Raw genomic sequence first — 18,388 nt, 5'->3', positions numbered from 1 at the left:
TATATGTACTATGAACTTGACTCTGAATCTCCTTATTTGCAAATCATTTCAAATAATTCTGGTGAAATTTGCTTCCTTGTAAATGTTTTTATGTCTTCATTTGCTTGCAGCTGAAAGCAGTCTTGCAAACTAAATCGTTAATAGCCATAGTAATTTATAGGAATATCTCATGCTTGTTTTTCTTCATATATATAAAATATCTCAGAATGCCCTTTGTGCGCATCTTGTTTAATCTAAGGAAGGAAACAATATGTATATGGAAAAAACATGGAGTGTTTAGTAGCTACAGTACAGTATATTTTAAGCATTATTTTTACAGGCTTTCGGATGTGTCTTAAGCCTTGCTGTTATCCTGTAGATCCCTATTTTACAGGGCAAGTGATGAGAGAAGTCCTCATAATCTCATTCTGTTGATTATGACTCATTGCAGATGATAGATGACCTGCTGAACTGCAAAATTCCTGTTTGCTTGCAAGAAAAGAAATTTCCCATCCACTGTTTAGTACTGCATCCTCTAAATTCCTGAGTCCTCTCTTTCTCTGTGATCTCGTATCTAAGAGGAGAAATAAAGAGGGGGCATGGTATCTCTTTTAGTTGCCTATGAAATGTATGCTTCTGTATTTTTTTCTTAATGCATTTCAATTTTCCTTTCTCTTAGGCCGAGCTGCATCATATACCTAACATGGCATCAAAACTTCATCAAAAAGTAAGTTGCTATGGGCAGAAAATAGTGCATTTAGGTCCACACACAAAGTAATAATGTTGGAGAAGAATTCGCATAACGTAGTTGGCATCTTTCCCCAGTGTCCAGCAGTCAGTGTTAAGAATCCGGTTGACAAGATTGATGCTGCATTGTAAATCTCAGTAGCTCTGTCATGGTTGGTAACAGGCAGCAGTGGACCTTTCCGCATCACATATCTATCTTCCACAGAGCATAACCTAATTGAAGATTGCTGTATTTTTAGGGTTAACTGGGCTGTTTTCTGCTCTTCTGTGGCTAGATGAATCTTTATTTTTCTTTAAAACAACAACAGAACACCACCTAACAACAAACCCTTAAACTTCAGATTCAAATTCATATTCATATTGTGAGTCAAGGCATTTAACGTAAAACCAGTTATTTCTTCAATAAATCTAAACTCCGTAGGAAATTGTATTGTATAAAACATCAAGCCAAAATTGTCTAGCTGATGTCTCGTCTGAGATGCAGCATCCTCTGTATAGATCGTACTTAAACTTGTACATCTAAGGTGCTTTTATGGTAACCTTCCTTTTGTTTTTGGTAGGTGTGCTCTTTCACTGTTTCTACATACATGCTAACCATGCAGTACTCAGATGCAGTAGATAAAGTCCGATTTTGGCACTGTATTTACTGGGGTAGTTTTTATCAGCTTGAGGAAAACGTGGGGCTGGCTGACACCTACACCTACACACACGCGCCCTTCCAATCACCTCCAGGAAAAAACTGTAGTTACAGGCAGCCCCTGTTTTGTGTGTGTGTGTGTGTGTGTGTGTGTGTGTGTGTGCATTCCAGATCATAGCGTGTGATGGCAGAGTGCTCATAAGCCTGCCCCATTACGCCCACCTGCCCCTTTTTCTGACCACTTCTGGGTTGGCGTGATGCGTGCATGTGCAGTTGTGTGTCAACTGGCCACGTGTAAATTGGTTGTTGCCTGTATTGCATTAATTTCTTTTCCTCCCAGTTCCCCCCTCTCCTCGTTTGCTTGATTATACATTTATCTTTCGACTCCATGATTTGCAATGGTCAACTTCAAATGCTTACATAGGTTGTGCATTTCCCATTTTATTATTTCCTCCTCCCCATAGAAGCAATAATTTTTTTCCTCTTTTCTATGAGGAGAGAATGGGGGCCTGAGGAAGTGAAATGCCGTACTTGAGGCTAAACTGTGGCTACTGCACTTGAAACTGGGTAGCCTGACGTTCATGTATGGTGCAAAGCATACAGTAAGGCTCCCTTAAAATACAACCTGTCCTACAATAGATATGCATACACTTGTGTCTGTGATAATGATGCACATTTCACTCCTTTGCTGAAGAAGTTAACAAGCAAGAAGTTACAGGTAGGTAGCCGTTTGGTCTGCCATAGTCAAAACAAAATAAAAAATAAAATAAAAATCCTTCCAGTAGCACCTTAGAGACCAACTAAGTTTGTTCTTGGTATGAGCTTTCGTGTGCATGCACACTTCTTCAGCAAGAAGTGAGGTAGAGTGCTGGCTGACATCCAAATGGCCATTCTGTTAGGAGTGTTTATATAGAGCAGGCGTCGGCAAACTCTTTGCACCACTGGGCACATTTCAAATTTTGTAATTGAACCACTAGTCCTATTGGAAAAATGTTTGTGTGTTTAATTGTGTTTTCTATTTTCTCCTTGAAAGTTGAGACCAGTTGAGCAGGGAGACCAAGGAATCCTTCAGCCAATCTTCAGTTCTTGCCCCTACACTTGGTGCTTTAACTAGGTATTTCTTTTTAATGGTGGTAGGTCTATTGTGTTGCTCTCAGTGCTTGGATACTATTTCTCTTTTAAGCTAAGGAAGTGCAGTTAAGGTGGAAGCTTCCACCATGTGTACTGTATATAGGGCATTGACAAAAATGGTGGTGTCTGCTCCTCTTCAGCTGTCTCTGTCCTTGTTCTAATTCTGCTAGGAATGGATAACGTCTAATACCATGATGCCATGTAAACACGGGGCATGTTTTTCTTGCTTTTTGTGAAATTTGAACAAGCTCTCATGGTGTGTGTTTATGCCTTATACTGTATTTCTTTCAGTGTATGAACTGACAAGTATTTTGAATAGAATTTAGTTGGGATGCTGGTTATTGTAGGACTACAGTGGTACCTAGGGTTACAGACGCTTCAGGTTACAGACTCCGCTAACCCAGAAATAGTACCTCGGGTTAAGAACTTTGCTTCAGGATGAGAACAGAAATTGGGCGGTGGCAGCACAGCGGCAGCAGGAAGCCCCATTAGCTAAAGTGGTACCTCAGGTTAAGAACAGTTTCAGGTTAAGAACAGACCTCCAGAACGAATTAAGTTCTTAACCCGAGGTACCACTGTATTTGTTTGAAGATGCAATATGGAAATAGGACTTATTTGTTTACAAGCAAATTCTAATGGTTCCTATATAGTTTAGTTTAAAGAGGAGCGTTGTTAATAGCGTTACCCATATTGCTTGGATTCTGTTTTACTGTTATTCTTTAGTTCTAACTCTTCAGGTGTAGCTATTTTAGTATTATGGAGGATGATGGATGATGCAGGAAAGTTTCTTTTGAAGCACTTCTGATATTGTGCAATGCACTTGGGGGTCAGCTACACTTGACTGATGCATGATTTATCTGATGTCCCTGCCACTTTCTGAGATAAAGCTGCTATTTTATCAAAAATGCCAGCAACTGTGACTTAAAATTTATATGCCTTCTTTTTCAAATAATTGCTCTGATTACTTTCCGGTGTAGCAATAAAATGATAGAGGTAATTGCACACAAATGTGAGATAGCACTGAAATACAATAAAATTAACCTGAATTAGCTTGACTTGTCGATGAAGTATTTATGAAATGTATTTTTGAAATAAGAGAGACCAATATTATAGCTGGAAGGTGAGTTATTGCCTTAATGTAATACAGTTTGAAATTTAAAAAAGAGACTGTTACAGTTGAGGGTGATTGTGCTTTTGAAATTAAGTTGAAGTGATTCTTATAATTGGCAGCAATAATGCATTGCGAAGGTAATATCTTTTATTGTGTTATGCCTAGTTGCATTATCTCTTAGTTTGTTCTGACTTGAGCTTCTTGGAGAATATAAGAAACAGCCCTTTGAATTTTTGTGGATTTTGATAACAGAGCATCCTGTGAAATATTAGGCAATTTTGATTATAAATCTTGCCACTCTGTTTCATGTATGAAAAACATTTTATTGGTTTTGGTTAAACCTGGAGAAAAATCCACAATTTTATTTTTACTAGGTTTTTGTATAGATATAAGAGTGTGCCTAACACATGGCCAAGGCAATCCTACACTTAAATTATGCTGGGACTGGAGATGTATAATTGAAGAACAATCTCCAAGGCACACACAGTCCATTCGGGCAAAAGTTCAACACCACCCAGGGAAGGAAAGACTCTTTTGCCAAATAACCAGTGAGGTTGGCCAAAGATGCATTCTGCCACCAGCATCCTCCAGTGGTTCCGTACATAGGGCACAGGTTTGCAGGAACAGGAAATGGGAATTTGAGTCCCACTAGCATCAAGGAGTGAATATGTCCCACTCAACTTCTACATGTCTGCTTAAAAAAAGGGCCTGAGACTCAAACCCACATTGCAAGCTCCACAGAGCAGTTCCCTAACCAACTAACCACAGACCTTGACACATTAACGGGTATTCTAGTTGCCAGGAGAATTAGTTGGGTGGAATAGCTTATGTTTCACATACTTGATTTCACAGGTGTGAATCTAGGATATAAGCCCACATTAGGATAGGTAAAGAGCCACACCCAGGCACAGCTGAGGCAGCCGGGATGAGTGTTCCATGGACCAATCTGATATTTTTGCCCACATTTTCCCTGTTTTTCTCTGACAGCGCAATCTTTCCGGATGGCAGCTCTATAGGACTCACTGCCCTTCGGCACCACCATGCCTCCCTCTTCCCGTCCTCCACACTGCCTCATGCACTCTGATGGCAGCACCTATCCTATTTACAGACTTGTACCTGTATAGTGCATCTGATTCAGCTGAGAAAAGAGGGGTCACTTTCCTGAGCCCATAAATCTCTTTTTCCCTGACAGCCAGTCCCAGGGTCCTAAGACCTAAGTGGTGCTAAGGCCACTTGAAGCACAATCCCTGTAGACTGGGGGAAAGGGATTGTATCTACAGCTACATGGCAATAAAGGTATATATGGCATAGTGAAACTCGTTATTTGATAGCACCAGAAATCTTGAAAGGGAATGAATGACACATGAGTGGAGGTTGTCACTTGGGCACCCCAGCAGAACTACTATTCCTTGGACTATGGTTCTATAGACACCAGTGAAAAATATTGTGAAAACACTCTTCACATACCTCTCCATCCAGGCAGGCAACAGGCAGTGTCACAGTTTTCGTGAACACACATGCCATGGATTTGTAATATAAACACAATACAGGCAGTGACCATTTTGCATGGGGGTTCTGTTCCTGGTCCCCACTCATGGCAGAGAGTGCACGAGCCCAATGTACTCGGTTCTGCCCCCATTCCTCCCTCTTCCAGGGTCCAAAAGCACCCGCATGTTGGCGGCCGCGCATCAACTGGATATGTCTAAAATGGTTGCTGTCTGTATTGTATCTGCATGTCCAGAGTTAGGGCAATGTTTGGGAAAGTTGCATAGATTTATTTATTTGTTTGTTTGTTTGTTTATTTGTGTGTGTGTGTTAAAGTTGAATATATGCAATATTTTGTTTGTAGTTGATCATAGGTGCTATTCTTTCTCTTAGTGAATTAGTGATTAGGAAAAACACAGAAAAAGCCTGGTCTCTCTCTAACAGCCCCTTTACTGAATATATTGTTTTTCTATATTTAGTGAACTGATGTTATAAAAATGAAACGATACTATTATGTCCCTACATCTGAAATATTGCTAGCTGTGGTGTCTTTTTTTTATTACCTTGGCAATATATTTTCTTTAACACAGTCGTGTTTTATTTCAATTAATCATGCGTTCTGCCCTCAAGTGGCAAGTCTGTAGTGAGCATTGAACCATGGAATATGGCTGTCATGCTGGAGTCTACCAACAAGCATTTTTTCCTTAAGAGGGGGAATTATTATCGCTTCCATTTTATTTTGACTTGGAGCATGTGTCTGCCTCTGACGTTTAAATGACAAATTTGACAGTTGAGGCACTTTTCTAAAGTTGGCTGTCTTTGCAGCTGCAGTGGCCCTGCATGGGATAAAGAGAGGTCGTCTTGGTATGTAAGAGAGGCATTACTACGGACGTTTTCAGGAGTAACGCCACCCAGAGCGAAACAACTGTGCTTCTCTGAAAAGGCATGGGATGCTAACTGCCTACCTCTTTCTTGTTGACTTTTTTTTAAGCCTGGAAAAGTCACATTCATCCCAATTGCATGTCACCTTAGGAGCTGGCTCTGTCCTATACCATCGGTATTCTCCCCCTCCTTCAAATATCATGAAATTACATGGCGCCACAGCTTAGACCCAAAGTGCCCCTTGTGTGAATGGAAAGCATACCCACTAGCACAAGGTTTAGTTTAGGTTTTTTTTGCCAACTGCTGATTCCATGGGATTCTGCATTGCACTCTTTTATAGAAGCCCTTCAGATCTTAGCAGTCAATTTTCCAGGATGTGAAGAGCTCCAGGGGGAACATAGAAAGCTGACCTCTACTTAGTTGTACTGTTCGTTTATCTAGCTCTCTATAGTCTACATGGACTGGAAGTGGCTCTCCAGCCCTACATGGAGATGCTGGAGATAGAACCTGAGGCCTTCTACATGAATCATTGTATTTTAATATTCTGCTGGAAGCCACCAAGAGTGGCTAGGGAAACCCAGTCAGATGGGCGGGGTATAAATAATAAATTATTAGAGAGCCAGTGTGGTGTAGTGGTTAAGAGCGGTAGACTCGTAATCTGGGGAACTGGGTTCGTGTCTCCACTCCTCCATTTGCAGCTGCTGGGTGACCTTGGGCTAGTCACACTTCTTTGAAGTCTCTCAGCCCCACTCACCTCACAGAGTGTTTGTTGTGGGGGAGGAAGGGAAAGGAGAATGTTAGCCGCTTTGAGACTCCTTCGGGTAGTGAAAAGCGGGATATCAAATCCAAACTCTTCTTCTTCTTCTTCTTCTTAGATTATTATTACATGCAAATAGTCCTTCTCCTGTAGTGTGAATGGGTGTGGGAAGCCCCCCTTGGCCAAGTGAAACTCTGTTTGTTTCTTGGGATCCAAGCCCATATATTTAAGAGTCCTGTTTGTCTCTCCCTTACATCTGGTAGCTTCCTGGCTGCTTCCCGTGCTAGACTTTGTGAAACAGCAAAAAGGAATCCTTAAAAAAAAGTTTTTTACAAAATATTAAAACAGATAAAACAACCAAACATTCACATTGACAATAAAAAAATGTAATTGAATTGTGCAGCCTTATTACACGTTTTGGAAATAATATATCTATAAATGCCAAACCGATAGGATCAATTACAACAGCAACTTGCAGTGTTAACGGCAACCTTCTTTAAACCTTGGAGAGAGTTAGTGACCTGAAACTTGATTTAAATTTGATTATTACTGGTTCGTTTTTTTAAAATTGGTATTACATAACTTGCTTAGGCTGGGACCTCAAGTTTGCAACTGCATTGTTAGCGTATTGGGGCTTTGTAGGCCAGATGGGTGCTGATATCACCCAAATAGTGAAAGAGGACTTTATTTAAACAAGGGTTCATGATCTGCATGAGTACATTCTGAACCTTACATTGCTCAGAGGAACCTGACCTGACCTAAGGCAGATCGCAATACCACCACTAAACAAGTTAAATACACTGTAGCTGCTAACATATTTTGGAATGTTACGGTAATTGCCCTAAAATATATTACTAAGGTTTTTTTCAGCATATCTTTACCCAAATCAGCTTCTTGGCTCAGTACAATGGGGCTATGGCAGAATAAATCAATATGGGATGCAACAGAGTAGATAATAGTTGAATTGTTCATAATTGGATCATTGGTATGAAAATGGGGATGATCAGTGGGTGGGGATATTAAGTTGCATAGCTTGGATCCAGAGTTCCTGTGAGTTTGCTGCAGGACCCCCAGGACTTGTTGAAAATCTGCTCTGCAGAGTTGCGGGACCCTCCAGAACAGCATGGCATGGGACGTGGGAAGCAGTACGGATAAGAAGGAACTGATGTTTATTGCTTTTCACTCTTCCTTCAGTGGGAGCCTTTGATGGATTACAGTCCATTTCTTGGGCAGAAGGAGACCTGTGTTTATTCTGTTCAATTTAAACAAATAGAAATAAACAACAAAATTTTGTATTCACCTCAAACTAGTTTCTAGTTTTTTTTTTTTTTACCTTTCTTATTCAAATATTCTGATTATTAGTATTGACAAAAATGTCTTACAAGCCATACTGAATGTTTCAGGACTTGGTTTCTTGGACTTTGGAAGAGTTTGGTAAAAATAGGACTGGAAGTGCTGCATTCATGGAAGAAGCATATTCATGTAACAGCATTAGAAATGTTGTACATCAGCTGCTCATGTTACTTTCAACTCTGTCTGTTGCCAAGATGAACTATTGTAATCCATTATTCTTTCGCTTTGGGCACTAATAAAGGCATCATTCTGTTATATTTCCTCTTGTGTATATATAAAGGTATGGAGATGTCTTTCTTACTGTGTAAGTATGAGTTGGTGTCTTTGGGGAACTGACATCATTCCAATCACATGTTTTGTCTTCTCTTATGGACTCCCACAAGAAATCTATATTCAGGTATTGCTCCTTAACAGCTGGGAAGGGATCACTAATCTCTCTCTCTCTTTCTCTCATATAACCAAGTATATAGGGATTTAATCTCTTGAGCTGAGTCAACAGATAAAGATTATATTCAGGATATTTCAACTTTAATTAGTTTCTTCTCTTCTTGATATCCCTTAAAATCCATGATGGGATTTCAGTAGGTTGGGCATTGTCTGCGGCGTTGGTTCTCTGGATACTCTCTATGCTACTGAAAGATTTCCTGGATTCTTTGTGGAATCAGAGAAACAGAGTCACAGGTCTAGGTCATTTTGTGAGCCGCAAACCCCCAAGTGAATATCAAGTTAAATGTTTTAATGTCAGATGTTTTCCAGGATCTGTTGTTTGTATATGAGTAGGTTGTAAGTCTGGTAGTTTAATACTTACTGCTGGCAGCATGCAAGGTGTCATGCAGAACAGAGACGTGTCATGGCCCTGGGGCTTAAAGTCCAAGTTGTACATGAGGGACAGGATCTGGTAAAGCAATTGAGGACTGGGTAGAATAAATTGGCAGCATTTAGCAACGAAAGGATGAAAACCAGGTAGAGCAGGAAAGACTTTATCAGAATGGGCTTTGAAGAAGAATGGGAAACTAGGAAAGAACTTGGGATGATGCTGAAGTGTTGGATAACCCATTAGTTTTCTTCTGTATAAAGTCGAATGGATCCTATTTGCTCCTGAAGGGAAAAGTAACAGTGCTACACATACTAGATTCAGGTAGGTAGCCATGTTGCTCTGACATAGTCAAAATAAATTTTTTTAAAAAAATTGTCCAGTAGCACCTTAGAGACCAGCTAAGTTTGTTCTGGGTATAAGCTTTCAAAAGCTTACACTCAGAACAAACTTAGTTGGTCTCTAAGGTGCTACTGGACAATTTTTAAATTTATTTCGAGTGCTACACATAAACACTGTTGTGTTGAACACAAATCTGCCCCCATGCCTGAAACTGGTTGGATTGGCCTCCACTGAAATAAACACCTTGCTGCTCATTGTATAATTTGTAAAATATGTTTTCCCATTAGCGGTAAGTAAACAATCATCCAGAATTGCTAGACTTTTTCATTTTAAAGAAAATGAAATATTTTTATTTTTTTGAATGATGATCAAGGTTTGTGAATTTAATCTCATACTACACAGAAGGCAGCATGAACTGGGCCAGCTATCACTGTTAACTAATATACTACATTGCTTTCAAGTAATGTATTGATGTTAGAAGGAAACTGTTTGATGACCAGAGGCAGTGTGTTTCTGAATAACATTTGTTGGGAACCTTAGGAGGGGAGAGGGCTGCTGTGCTCAGGTCCTGCTTGTGGGTTTCTCATAGGCATCTGGTAGGCTACTGTGAAAACAGGATGCTGGACTAGATGAGCCATTGGCCCAAATCTGGCAAGCTCTTCTTACATTTTAATATTCTTAAAACTAATAGATAGTGAAGGAGAAAAAAAGTTGAGAGTATAAATATTATTTTGACTTTTAAAGCGCTGAAGGTGAAACCAAAATGTGCTCCATTTAGTTCATGTTTGGGATCATTCACTTTGCCCTCACAAAAAAGTTCCCCTTCCAGGTAGATGACTCACAAACTCAATTAGTCTAGACTTTGTGCTTTCATTATGATATAATTAATAGTTGGTGCTAAAAGATCTATAGAAGAGGTAACTGGGTAAAGTCATTAGCATAATCTATTTCTTCTGTTTTAATCAGATGTTTTAAAAGTTATTTTGCTCATTAGCAGGTTAGATTGCTTGTATTTTAAAAATAGCTAATTATCAAAGACTCCTTCATCCTCTGATAGTAACTTTTTCTTCGTTTTCAAAAGGCCTTTTGAATTTAAGTATTGGAGCACCTTTCTGTTTCTTTTCAAAACTAAATGTTTGAGGAAGATCATACTAATTTAGACACACAAATCTTGATGGAAAAGCTGGAACACTTGAGGCTAGCTTTAATATATTAAGCCTCTATTTCATTGCTCATGCATGCTTTTCTTCTTCTTCTTCTTTTAAACTAGCACTAAAACAGACATACAGATATGTATTCTTTGCAACTTAGGTATGACCAAGACTTTGTGGACTCTACATTTTCCCCATGAGCTTGTTAATGGCAATTTGTGTTCATGTTCTGTGTAGTCCTGAAACTTGATATTTTGCCAGTAGACAATGTTTAGATATCGGTGGTTTAGGAAAGATTAAAATGAAACTTCTGCATATTGTTTTGGTGGTTTTTCTCTTGCCTTTCCAGGCTTATATTAGAATGTTCAAACAAGAGTTATTATTGAGTCCTAGGTTTGTCCCCTTTATATTTAATGGAGTTGGGTCTTTGACACTTCTGCCTTTCTATCTTCCCATTGCACATAGCATGCAGCCCCAGCCCCAATTCAGAAGTCCATTGTGTCCTGCTGGCTTTACTTCCAGTAATGTGTGCATAGGATTGCAGCTTAAGATTGAGTTTCAACCGCAGTTGTAAGTTTAGGATACCGCAGAAAGCAATGAGAAAATGCATATGATGTCAGGTGTTTGGCAGGTAAAAATCAGGCAAGTGAAAAGGTGGTTTGCAAGTGCAGCTGTATCAGCAGTGCTTGCAAAGCTCTGCACATCAGAAAACCATCAGACGTGCCAAAATGCTACCTCGTGCAGCAGAGTGATGTCAGGTGATTGATTTATGGATGATTCTGGCCCCTAATCAAACTTTCCTTGCGAGCATGTGGGGGGATAGTGACCTGGCCGACCATCCAGATCTAGTTGCCACTCTTTCTTTTTGGGGAAGGAAGGAGAGATGATTTGCTACATTCAAAGCTTTGTGATAATGGAAGTGGAAGACAATACTTGACTCAGTTACTGTACAATTATAAAAACAAAATTGCATATAAGTTTTGGATACACCCGAAAAGGCATTATTTTGTTGCAGATTTCTTTTTCAGGCATTTACTGAAATAAGAATTACTACATTGAAATGGAACACAAAACTAGATTAAGAAAGTGTGGAAATACTAACACTTGTTGAGAATATTTTAAGCGTTACAGTTTAAGCTGGGGTTTTTTAATTTTTGGTCATGATTACAACGAAGAAGCAATTCCCTGGAGACTTATTGATTCACAATGTTTTGTTCCTTTTAAGGGGAAAAAAATCACAATCTTTTTTGGCAAATAGTTAATATTTTGATTCAGAGATAAACTTTAGCGACCACTGAGAATTATCATTCATAGCTTTGTTCTATGATGGAAATAAGCGTGCTGAGAGATTTTGTCTCTGTTGTATAGTTTTCTTTTTAACTAAAGTGTGTGGAGTGTATGTGAATGAAACCTCCGTCACAACCTGACGGAGGCATTGCAGCATCACTACTGTCAAAAGTGATGTTGCCCTTGAGCAATACTGGCACATCTGGATATATTTTGTCCAGAAATTCAGCTTTAGCTGAATTCAAGGCAACACATAGACTGTTTGTTCTAGGAGACTGGGGCCTGATTCTTCAATTTCAAATGTTAACCAATACACACGCTGCAACCCTTATGCATGTGTGCACTGCCTTGTTGATTCCAGTGGAAGCAGCAGCTCTATGTTAATAATAATAATTATTATTATTATTATTATTTATTTATTTATTTATTTATTTATTTATACATACCCCCACCCATCTGGCTGAGTTTTCCCAGCCACTCTGGGCAGCTTCCAGCAGAATATTAAAATAAAATCATTCATCAAATATTAAAAGCTTCCCTTCTTTGACATCTGATGGGAGGGGGTTCCACAGTGGGGTGGAGACACTCCTTTAGGTATTTGGCCAAGGCCGTTTAGGGCTTTAAAGATCAGCACCAACACTTTGAATTGTGTCCTGAAAAGGACTGGGAGCCAATGTAGGTCTTTCAGGACTGGTGCTATGTGGTCTCGGCGGCCACTCCCAGTCACCAGTCTAGCTCCCACACTCTCTCTGCTCAATGAGTCACAGAGAAATGAGTCTCTGATATATGGTAGACCCAAGCTGTTAAATACTATAGGTTAAAGCCGTGGTTTTCCCCCCTCCCCTCCCACCTCCAACTTAGGTTGTGTACACATTGGCATTTTCTCTGACTTTCAGAGTGCGTCCATCACTGGTGCTTGAAGCTGAGTACACATAATGTCAACCACAATCCATATCAATCCTGTGGTTTCTTGAGAAATACTTCTGTTTGATGTGCTTTACCTCAAACCACGTTTCATCCAATTTGAAATAATTTTAATAATAATTTTATTATTTATACTCCACCCATCTTGAAAATGCAAGCCGCAGTTAAGCTGAAGTGTGCACGTTTCAAGCAGCTTTTGCACATGCAGAGGTCACACAGTTTCATTGAACTGGAGTTTAGGGGTTTTGCAGCCACAATGAAACAAATCAGGTAACGCCCCACCCTGTTCTGGTGTGTATAGCAAGTGCAGTCTCAAGGCCTTGAGTTCAAGCCCCATGTTGGGCAAAATATCCCGTACATTGCATGGGGTTGGAGTGGCTGACCCTTGTGGTCCCTTCCAGCTCTGCAATTCTGATTCTAAGCTTCCAAACCACAGTCAAGGGCAACCCCCCATGTATAGGATAGTTTAGTAGCTCAATTATAAATTATATATGCATGAGAATCAGTTGCTAGATCTCAATCTGAAAGAGAGGGTAGCTGCCTTCTCAGATGATTCTCTAATTCTATGAAATTCATACTGAAAGTCTAGCTGTACAACAGAGAACACTTGAAGCTGAGGGCCTAAGATGATTCAGAGTACTGTAACTGAACTCTTCCAATGGTTAATTAAGGAAACTTACTTCATCACAAGAAAAATAGGTTGTGAATGTTCTAAGGTGGGATGTGGGTTTCAAACCAGGTGAATACTAGATACAGTCTCAATGTTGGGATGGCGAAAGGAGCAGTTTCGTAATATAGTCATCACATTTTAAAAATGTTGTCAAATTCACCTTAGGTTTCCTTTTTTATTGATACTTATTCAAAGATATACAAAAATACATACCCATTACAAAGTATTTTTTTATAATATACTGAGATTTTTTTTAAAAAAAACTACTTAGTCCAAAAGAGAAAGTCAGAAGGAAGAAAAGGAGAAACCTAAAGAAAAAAAGCGAGAAAGGGGAAAGAAATAAAAAACTAAAGAAGGATAAAGAAGAAAATAAAAGGACTTCCAGCTCTCTGCCCTGCAGCTAAATATGATATTCATTCCTTAAGATTCAACCATTCTATGTTCTATAAACCAGTATTTTTTCAATCTTCAAATCCAGTTCATTTTCTATTTCATGCAAAAATGTCCATAAGAAATTTCCAGTCCTTAACAAATGTCAGTAATAAATTCACCTTAGGTTTCCATATTGCCATTTTCATTTTATAGATTAAATTTCTCCGCCTCAGGAATTTTGGAATAAAATGTTTAAATGGTTTCTGTCCTAGAAAGCCAAATACAGCACCATCACAGCTATGATGGGCATTTTCTGTTATTGAAATAGTGGTTTATCTTGGAGAAAATACCGTAACTCACATTTGTTCTGAAGGACCTCTACCATTTTGGTGTGTATTGTTTTAGCATTTGTTCTGTGTTCCTTCTTCATTTTGTTGACTTGTATTGCTCAATTTCCATGTGGAAACTTTTTATTCCATATTCCTATAGAAAGTTGGAGGACTACTCTCTTGGAAGTTTAAATTTTATTATGGCAACCAAAGTTGGATAAAAATACGCTGGATGAAAATGTTCTACCTTTAATTTTTTTTTTAAAAAAAATAGAATTGCTATTTGCTATGCCCTTCTACAAATACTTTCAATGATAAACTGTGGGCGAACATTAACTTAATTTTCTCCCTCCTACCTAAACCACGTAAAGTATATTTTAAAATTCCTTAGAAATAAGGAGCCATAGATGCAGAATGTTTTCAACACTCCCTGTGCAACAGCAGAGTAGAGAAAGACCTAAGAGCTGAAACCATTAAATTGAAATTGAACTTTCCTCCCGCTTTTAAGACCTAGTCAATTATAATAGCATATCATTTTGAAGTATTTACTGTAACAAAGGCTTATAAATGCAAAATTAAATACTGACAGTATTTAATCATATGGAAAGTACATGCTAGTCCTGGAAATATTGGCTGCATTTAGACTGAATTACTGTAGAAAGAGTAAAAAGGTGGACATTTTATGTGTAAGTTACCAAACCCTGTGAAAGCTAGTGGGCTTTAGGTGCCTAATTTAGGACACAAAATTGCAGCGCTGGTGCTGAAGCCTTGCCTACCACCTGAACCTTGGGCTAGTAAATTCAGTGCAATATCTGCATTTATGTGTTACCTCTTATTTTGGGTGTGTAATCTGGAGAACCTTAGCCCTCAAAGGGGCACCATGCTATTGAGCCATATATGCATTTTCAAAGTCACAGGAACAAGCCTGAAAATTAACAGAAGGTTCAGTCGTAAATCATCCTAATATTCTTACTGATAAACCTTCTGAAATGAACACTTTTTTGATACTCATTTATTTATTAATGACAAAGAAGACTTTATTCTGTTGGCTAACAGTGGCACTCTAGTTTTTTTTTACACATAGCATTTGGCCATAACGAGCTATGAACGTAGCACTCTGTTCTGATAAATTCATTTGGGTATCAACTTCAGTAGCAAAGTTATAGGAGTTCCTTTTTGCTGGAGAACCAATTTTAGGCTAATTTCTTCTGTACTTAGTAAAGCTTACACTTACGAGAGACTTTGACACAAAAGATTTGTAAGTACTGTAATGGAAAATGAGAGCACAGGTAGAGTTCATACATTACCTAATCGAAATTCCTTGAATGGATCATTTATATAAACCCAGAATGAAGATAAAAGGCAGTTTGTTTAGATAAGGTTTGTTGTTAAAGGATCTCTTTGCAACAGAAATTAAAAAGGAAGTGTTTCAGAATATTGCCGATTTTAAAATAGCTAATTTAGAAATTTAATATAGATTAATATTATGGAAGCAAATTTTTGGCAAAGTTTGCCTCTTCACTTGATGATTGCTCGTGCTTATGATACATCTGTTTGTTTACAAGAACACTGTTTTCCCCAGTTGCCACCCCCATCCTGCAGAAATTAGGCTTAATGGGTGGAGCTCTTATTTGCATGAGGGGATTGGGGAACTGCAGCAGGTTGCAGTGTGCAGGGTGGGTAGGCCTATGTGTTGGTATATATTATATACCTGATAATGCACTCGGTTCTCCAAGTTCCAGTTGATATGCAACACAGTACCTTTGTCATGAAAAGGCAAAGTTTGGAGAAATCCCAAGGCTCACAAAAGTTTTCAAATGGAAAAAGCTATATTGAGCATTGTTGCTTTTATTCATAAGGCATAATAATATTGAGAGGTTAGCAGATGCTTATTGTACGTACACAATTGGTGTAATAGCTATACCATGTCCAACTGAAACAGCAGTTGATAACTAGTGTTTGTAAGCATACATAGTTGTTGTATGAAGTTGTAAAGCTATTTATCGTTGTACTTCTAAATATTTGAGCCTGTGCCGACTCTGTATTCCTTCCCCCCTTACCCAACTATAAATATAAATTTTGTTGAGAACCAGCCCCAGACCATCGGGGCTACTGACTACCTAAATCCCAAAAATAAAAGTGCTTCCTCAGACCTCAGCTGATTGCTAAATGAAGAGCTGCACTGTCTTCCTGGACTGGAAGTCGTCGTCTGCTGTGTTCCGGATCCGATGTGGAGGGAAGAATGTTTTTGCTGAAGCGACTGCTCTTCATCAAGGCCTGAACCACTATTGGCATCTGCAAGAAGTTGCTTCTCTTCTAGATAACCAGAATCCACATAGACACAACCCTTATGACTTTCAGAATTTGTGCTTGAGTTTGCTCTCCCCTCCTCTGTCCCATTATTTTTCCTCACGTGTCATGTCTTAGATGGTGAGCCTCCTGAGGGCAGGGACTGTCTTAGTGCTGATTTTTATAAGCTGCTCTAGCAGCCACTTTGGCTAAAGGGTATAAATGCCTTACATAAAAATATTAAAATGTAATATAAAAAGTAAGGTTCTAATTGCTTGGCACAATATTTATATACTTTACAAGGCTTTGCAATAGCTAATCAATCCTTGCTTGCTTTGTAAGTAATTTTCTTGCCATGTCCCTTGTTTTACTAGTGTACGTAAAACTGATTCAGAATTTATATACAAGAATTAAGACATCTTGTAGCTGACAAACACGTAAAACAGAGTGCAGTCATTTCTTACTCCAACAGGTTGCAAATTTGCTAAATGATGGCAGGATTAGCCTAACTTTAGTGTACTACAGAGAGTAAGATTCTGGGATGGCATGACACATTTTAAGCTGATGCTTGCCAAGACATAACAGTTTAAAAACTGACATTTGTGCTCAAACCATACTGCCACAGTCCTTACTGCTTCATGACAAACTGTCACTCTGCAGTACTGTGTCTAGTTGGTAGCTGTAAAATTATCTTGTTTTATGTTGCAGGGGCTAGTATACTGTTGACAGTGCCCAGGAGTAAGACAAGCCTGTGCCTTATGTGTGTGATGGTAGCTGAAAAGTGTCTGTTCTCAAATTCTATAAAAGCAAGGTGCCAGACAAACCCAGGATGTGTGCCTTGCCACATTTCTTACATTAGATAGTGCAGGCACAGTTGTTTTCATGTTGTATGTTAAACTTGCCAGCTACTTGCCACCCAAAACAACCCAAACAATAGCTTTTTTTCATTTTGTATATTTGAGAATGTGTTTAACAGGATCCTGCTGCAATCAAGAGGGTTTTATGGCGAAGACTAGCAGTGATTCACTAAGCTGTTAAAACAATATTTTCAAACATTCCCATTTCTCAGGGAGCACAGTTACTAGCTTTTGTTAGGAGTGGGGAAATTGGATAGGACAAAAAATTCTAATATGCTGTAGGAACTGGAAGCAACTCTGTTGGTGGGCTGAGGATTGGAAATTTAAAAAAAGAGGGGTTCTTATTAACGGCAAGTATCTGAGGGTAGTAATGTAGGTGTTGGGCACTTACATGGACCTCACACAGAGCCCTAAGGTAGATGGAAGGAAGTGAGGCATTCTGGATGAGTAGGGTGCTGTTTATGAGTCTTGTAGTGGAGTAAGCAAGAGGTTTGTTCACCATAGTCTTCTAGTAACCCATTAATAAAATGAGCTGGGAGCCATGATTTCCACCCATTCTATTGCCTTATTTAAAATACTTAAAAATGTCTCATTTACAAAAATAACAGTCTTAAAGATGAATGTGATTATATGTGGATCTTTCTGTAGACTAGGGCCCATGTCATTAGGTGCTGTCCGTCTTGCATCTAATTAAAGTGGACTCTAGTCCACAAAAGCTTTAAGATGTGCCATAACACTCTTTGTGCTGCAACAGACTGATATGGCTATTCCTCTGGAATCTTTTACACAGTGAATTATAGGAGAGAGTTCATGTGGTGGAAGGAGTAACCCCAAGTTGTAGCTGGATGGCTATAATTTTAAAGAGTGTGGACACATTTATAGGCAAAGAACAATCTATGACCTTAAACTGTGGGGGCCAAAACAACTGGAAGGGGAATGCTAGATTCCAGGGTGGGGTAAGAGGATCATTCCTACTTTTTACCATTGAATCCTCATTGATCTATACTGGATTTGTAGGTGTGGCTGCTCTCCTGCTTTGCTCAATTAGCAATTGTGTAATTCCATGGGTGGTACTGTGGATTAAACCACTGTGCCGCTTGGGCTTGCTGATCGAAAGGTCAGTGGTTTGAATCCCCGGGATGGGGTGAGCTCCCATTGCTCGGTCCCAGCACCTGCCAACCTAGCAGTTCGAAAGCACACAGTGCAAGTAGATAAATAGGTACCTCTCTGGCGGGAAGGTAAATGGCGTTTCCGTGCACTGCTCTGGTTTC

The 18,388-nt window shown here is 39.1% G+C and overlaps 1 protein-coding gene across 1 annotated transcript in view; it reads left to right on the top strand.

The window, feature by feature from the left end:
• Positions 1–659: 659 nt before the first annotated feature.
• The window catches only part of MGMT (O-6-methylguanine-DNA methyltransferase), a 159,747-nt gene continuing 142,018 nt past the window's right edge, over positions 660–18,388 (top strand). Inside the window, exon 1 of the mRNA XM_033149405.1 lies at positions 660–706. Coding sequence (XP_033005296.1) covers positions 683–706 — 24 coding nt within the window. The 5' untranslated portion in view covers positions 660–682. The remainder of the gene's footprint in view (positions 707–18,388) is intronic.

The sequence above is a fragment of the Lacerta agilis genome, chromosome 5 (genome assembly GCF_009819535.1).
Source record: "Lacerta agilis isolate rLacAgi1 chromosome 5, rLacAgi1.pri, whole genome shotgun sequence".
Lineage (NCBI taxonomy): Eukaryota > Metazoa > Chordata > Lepidosauria > Squamata > Lacertidae > Lacerta > Lacerta agilis.
Note: the sequence above shows the minus strand (reverse complement) of the source record. Positions and strands in the feature narration are given on the sequence as shown.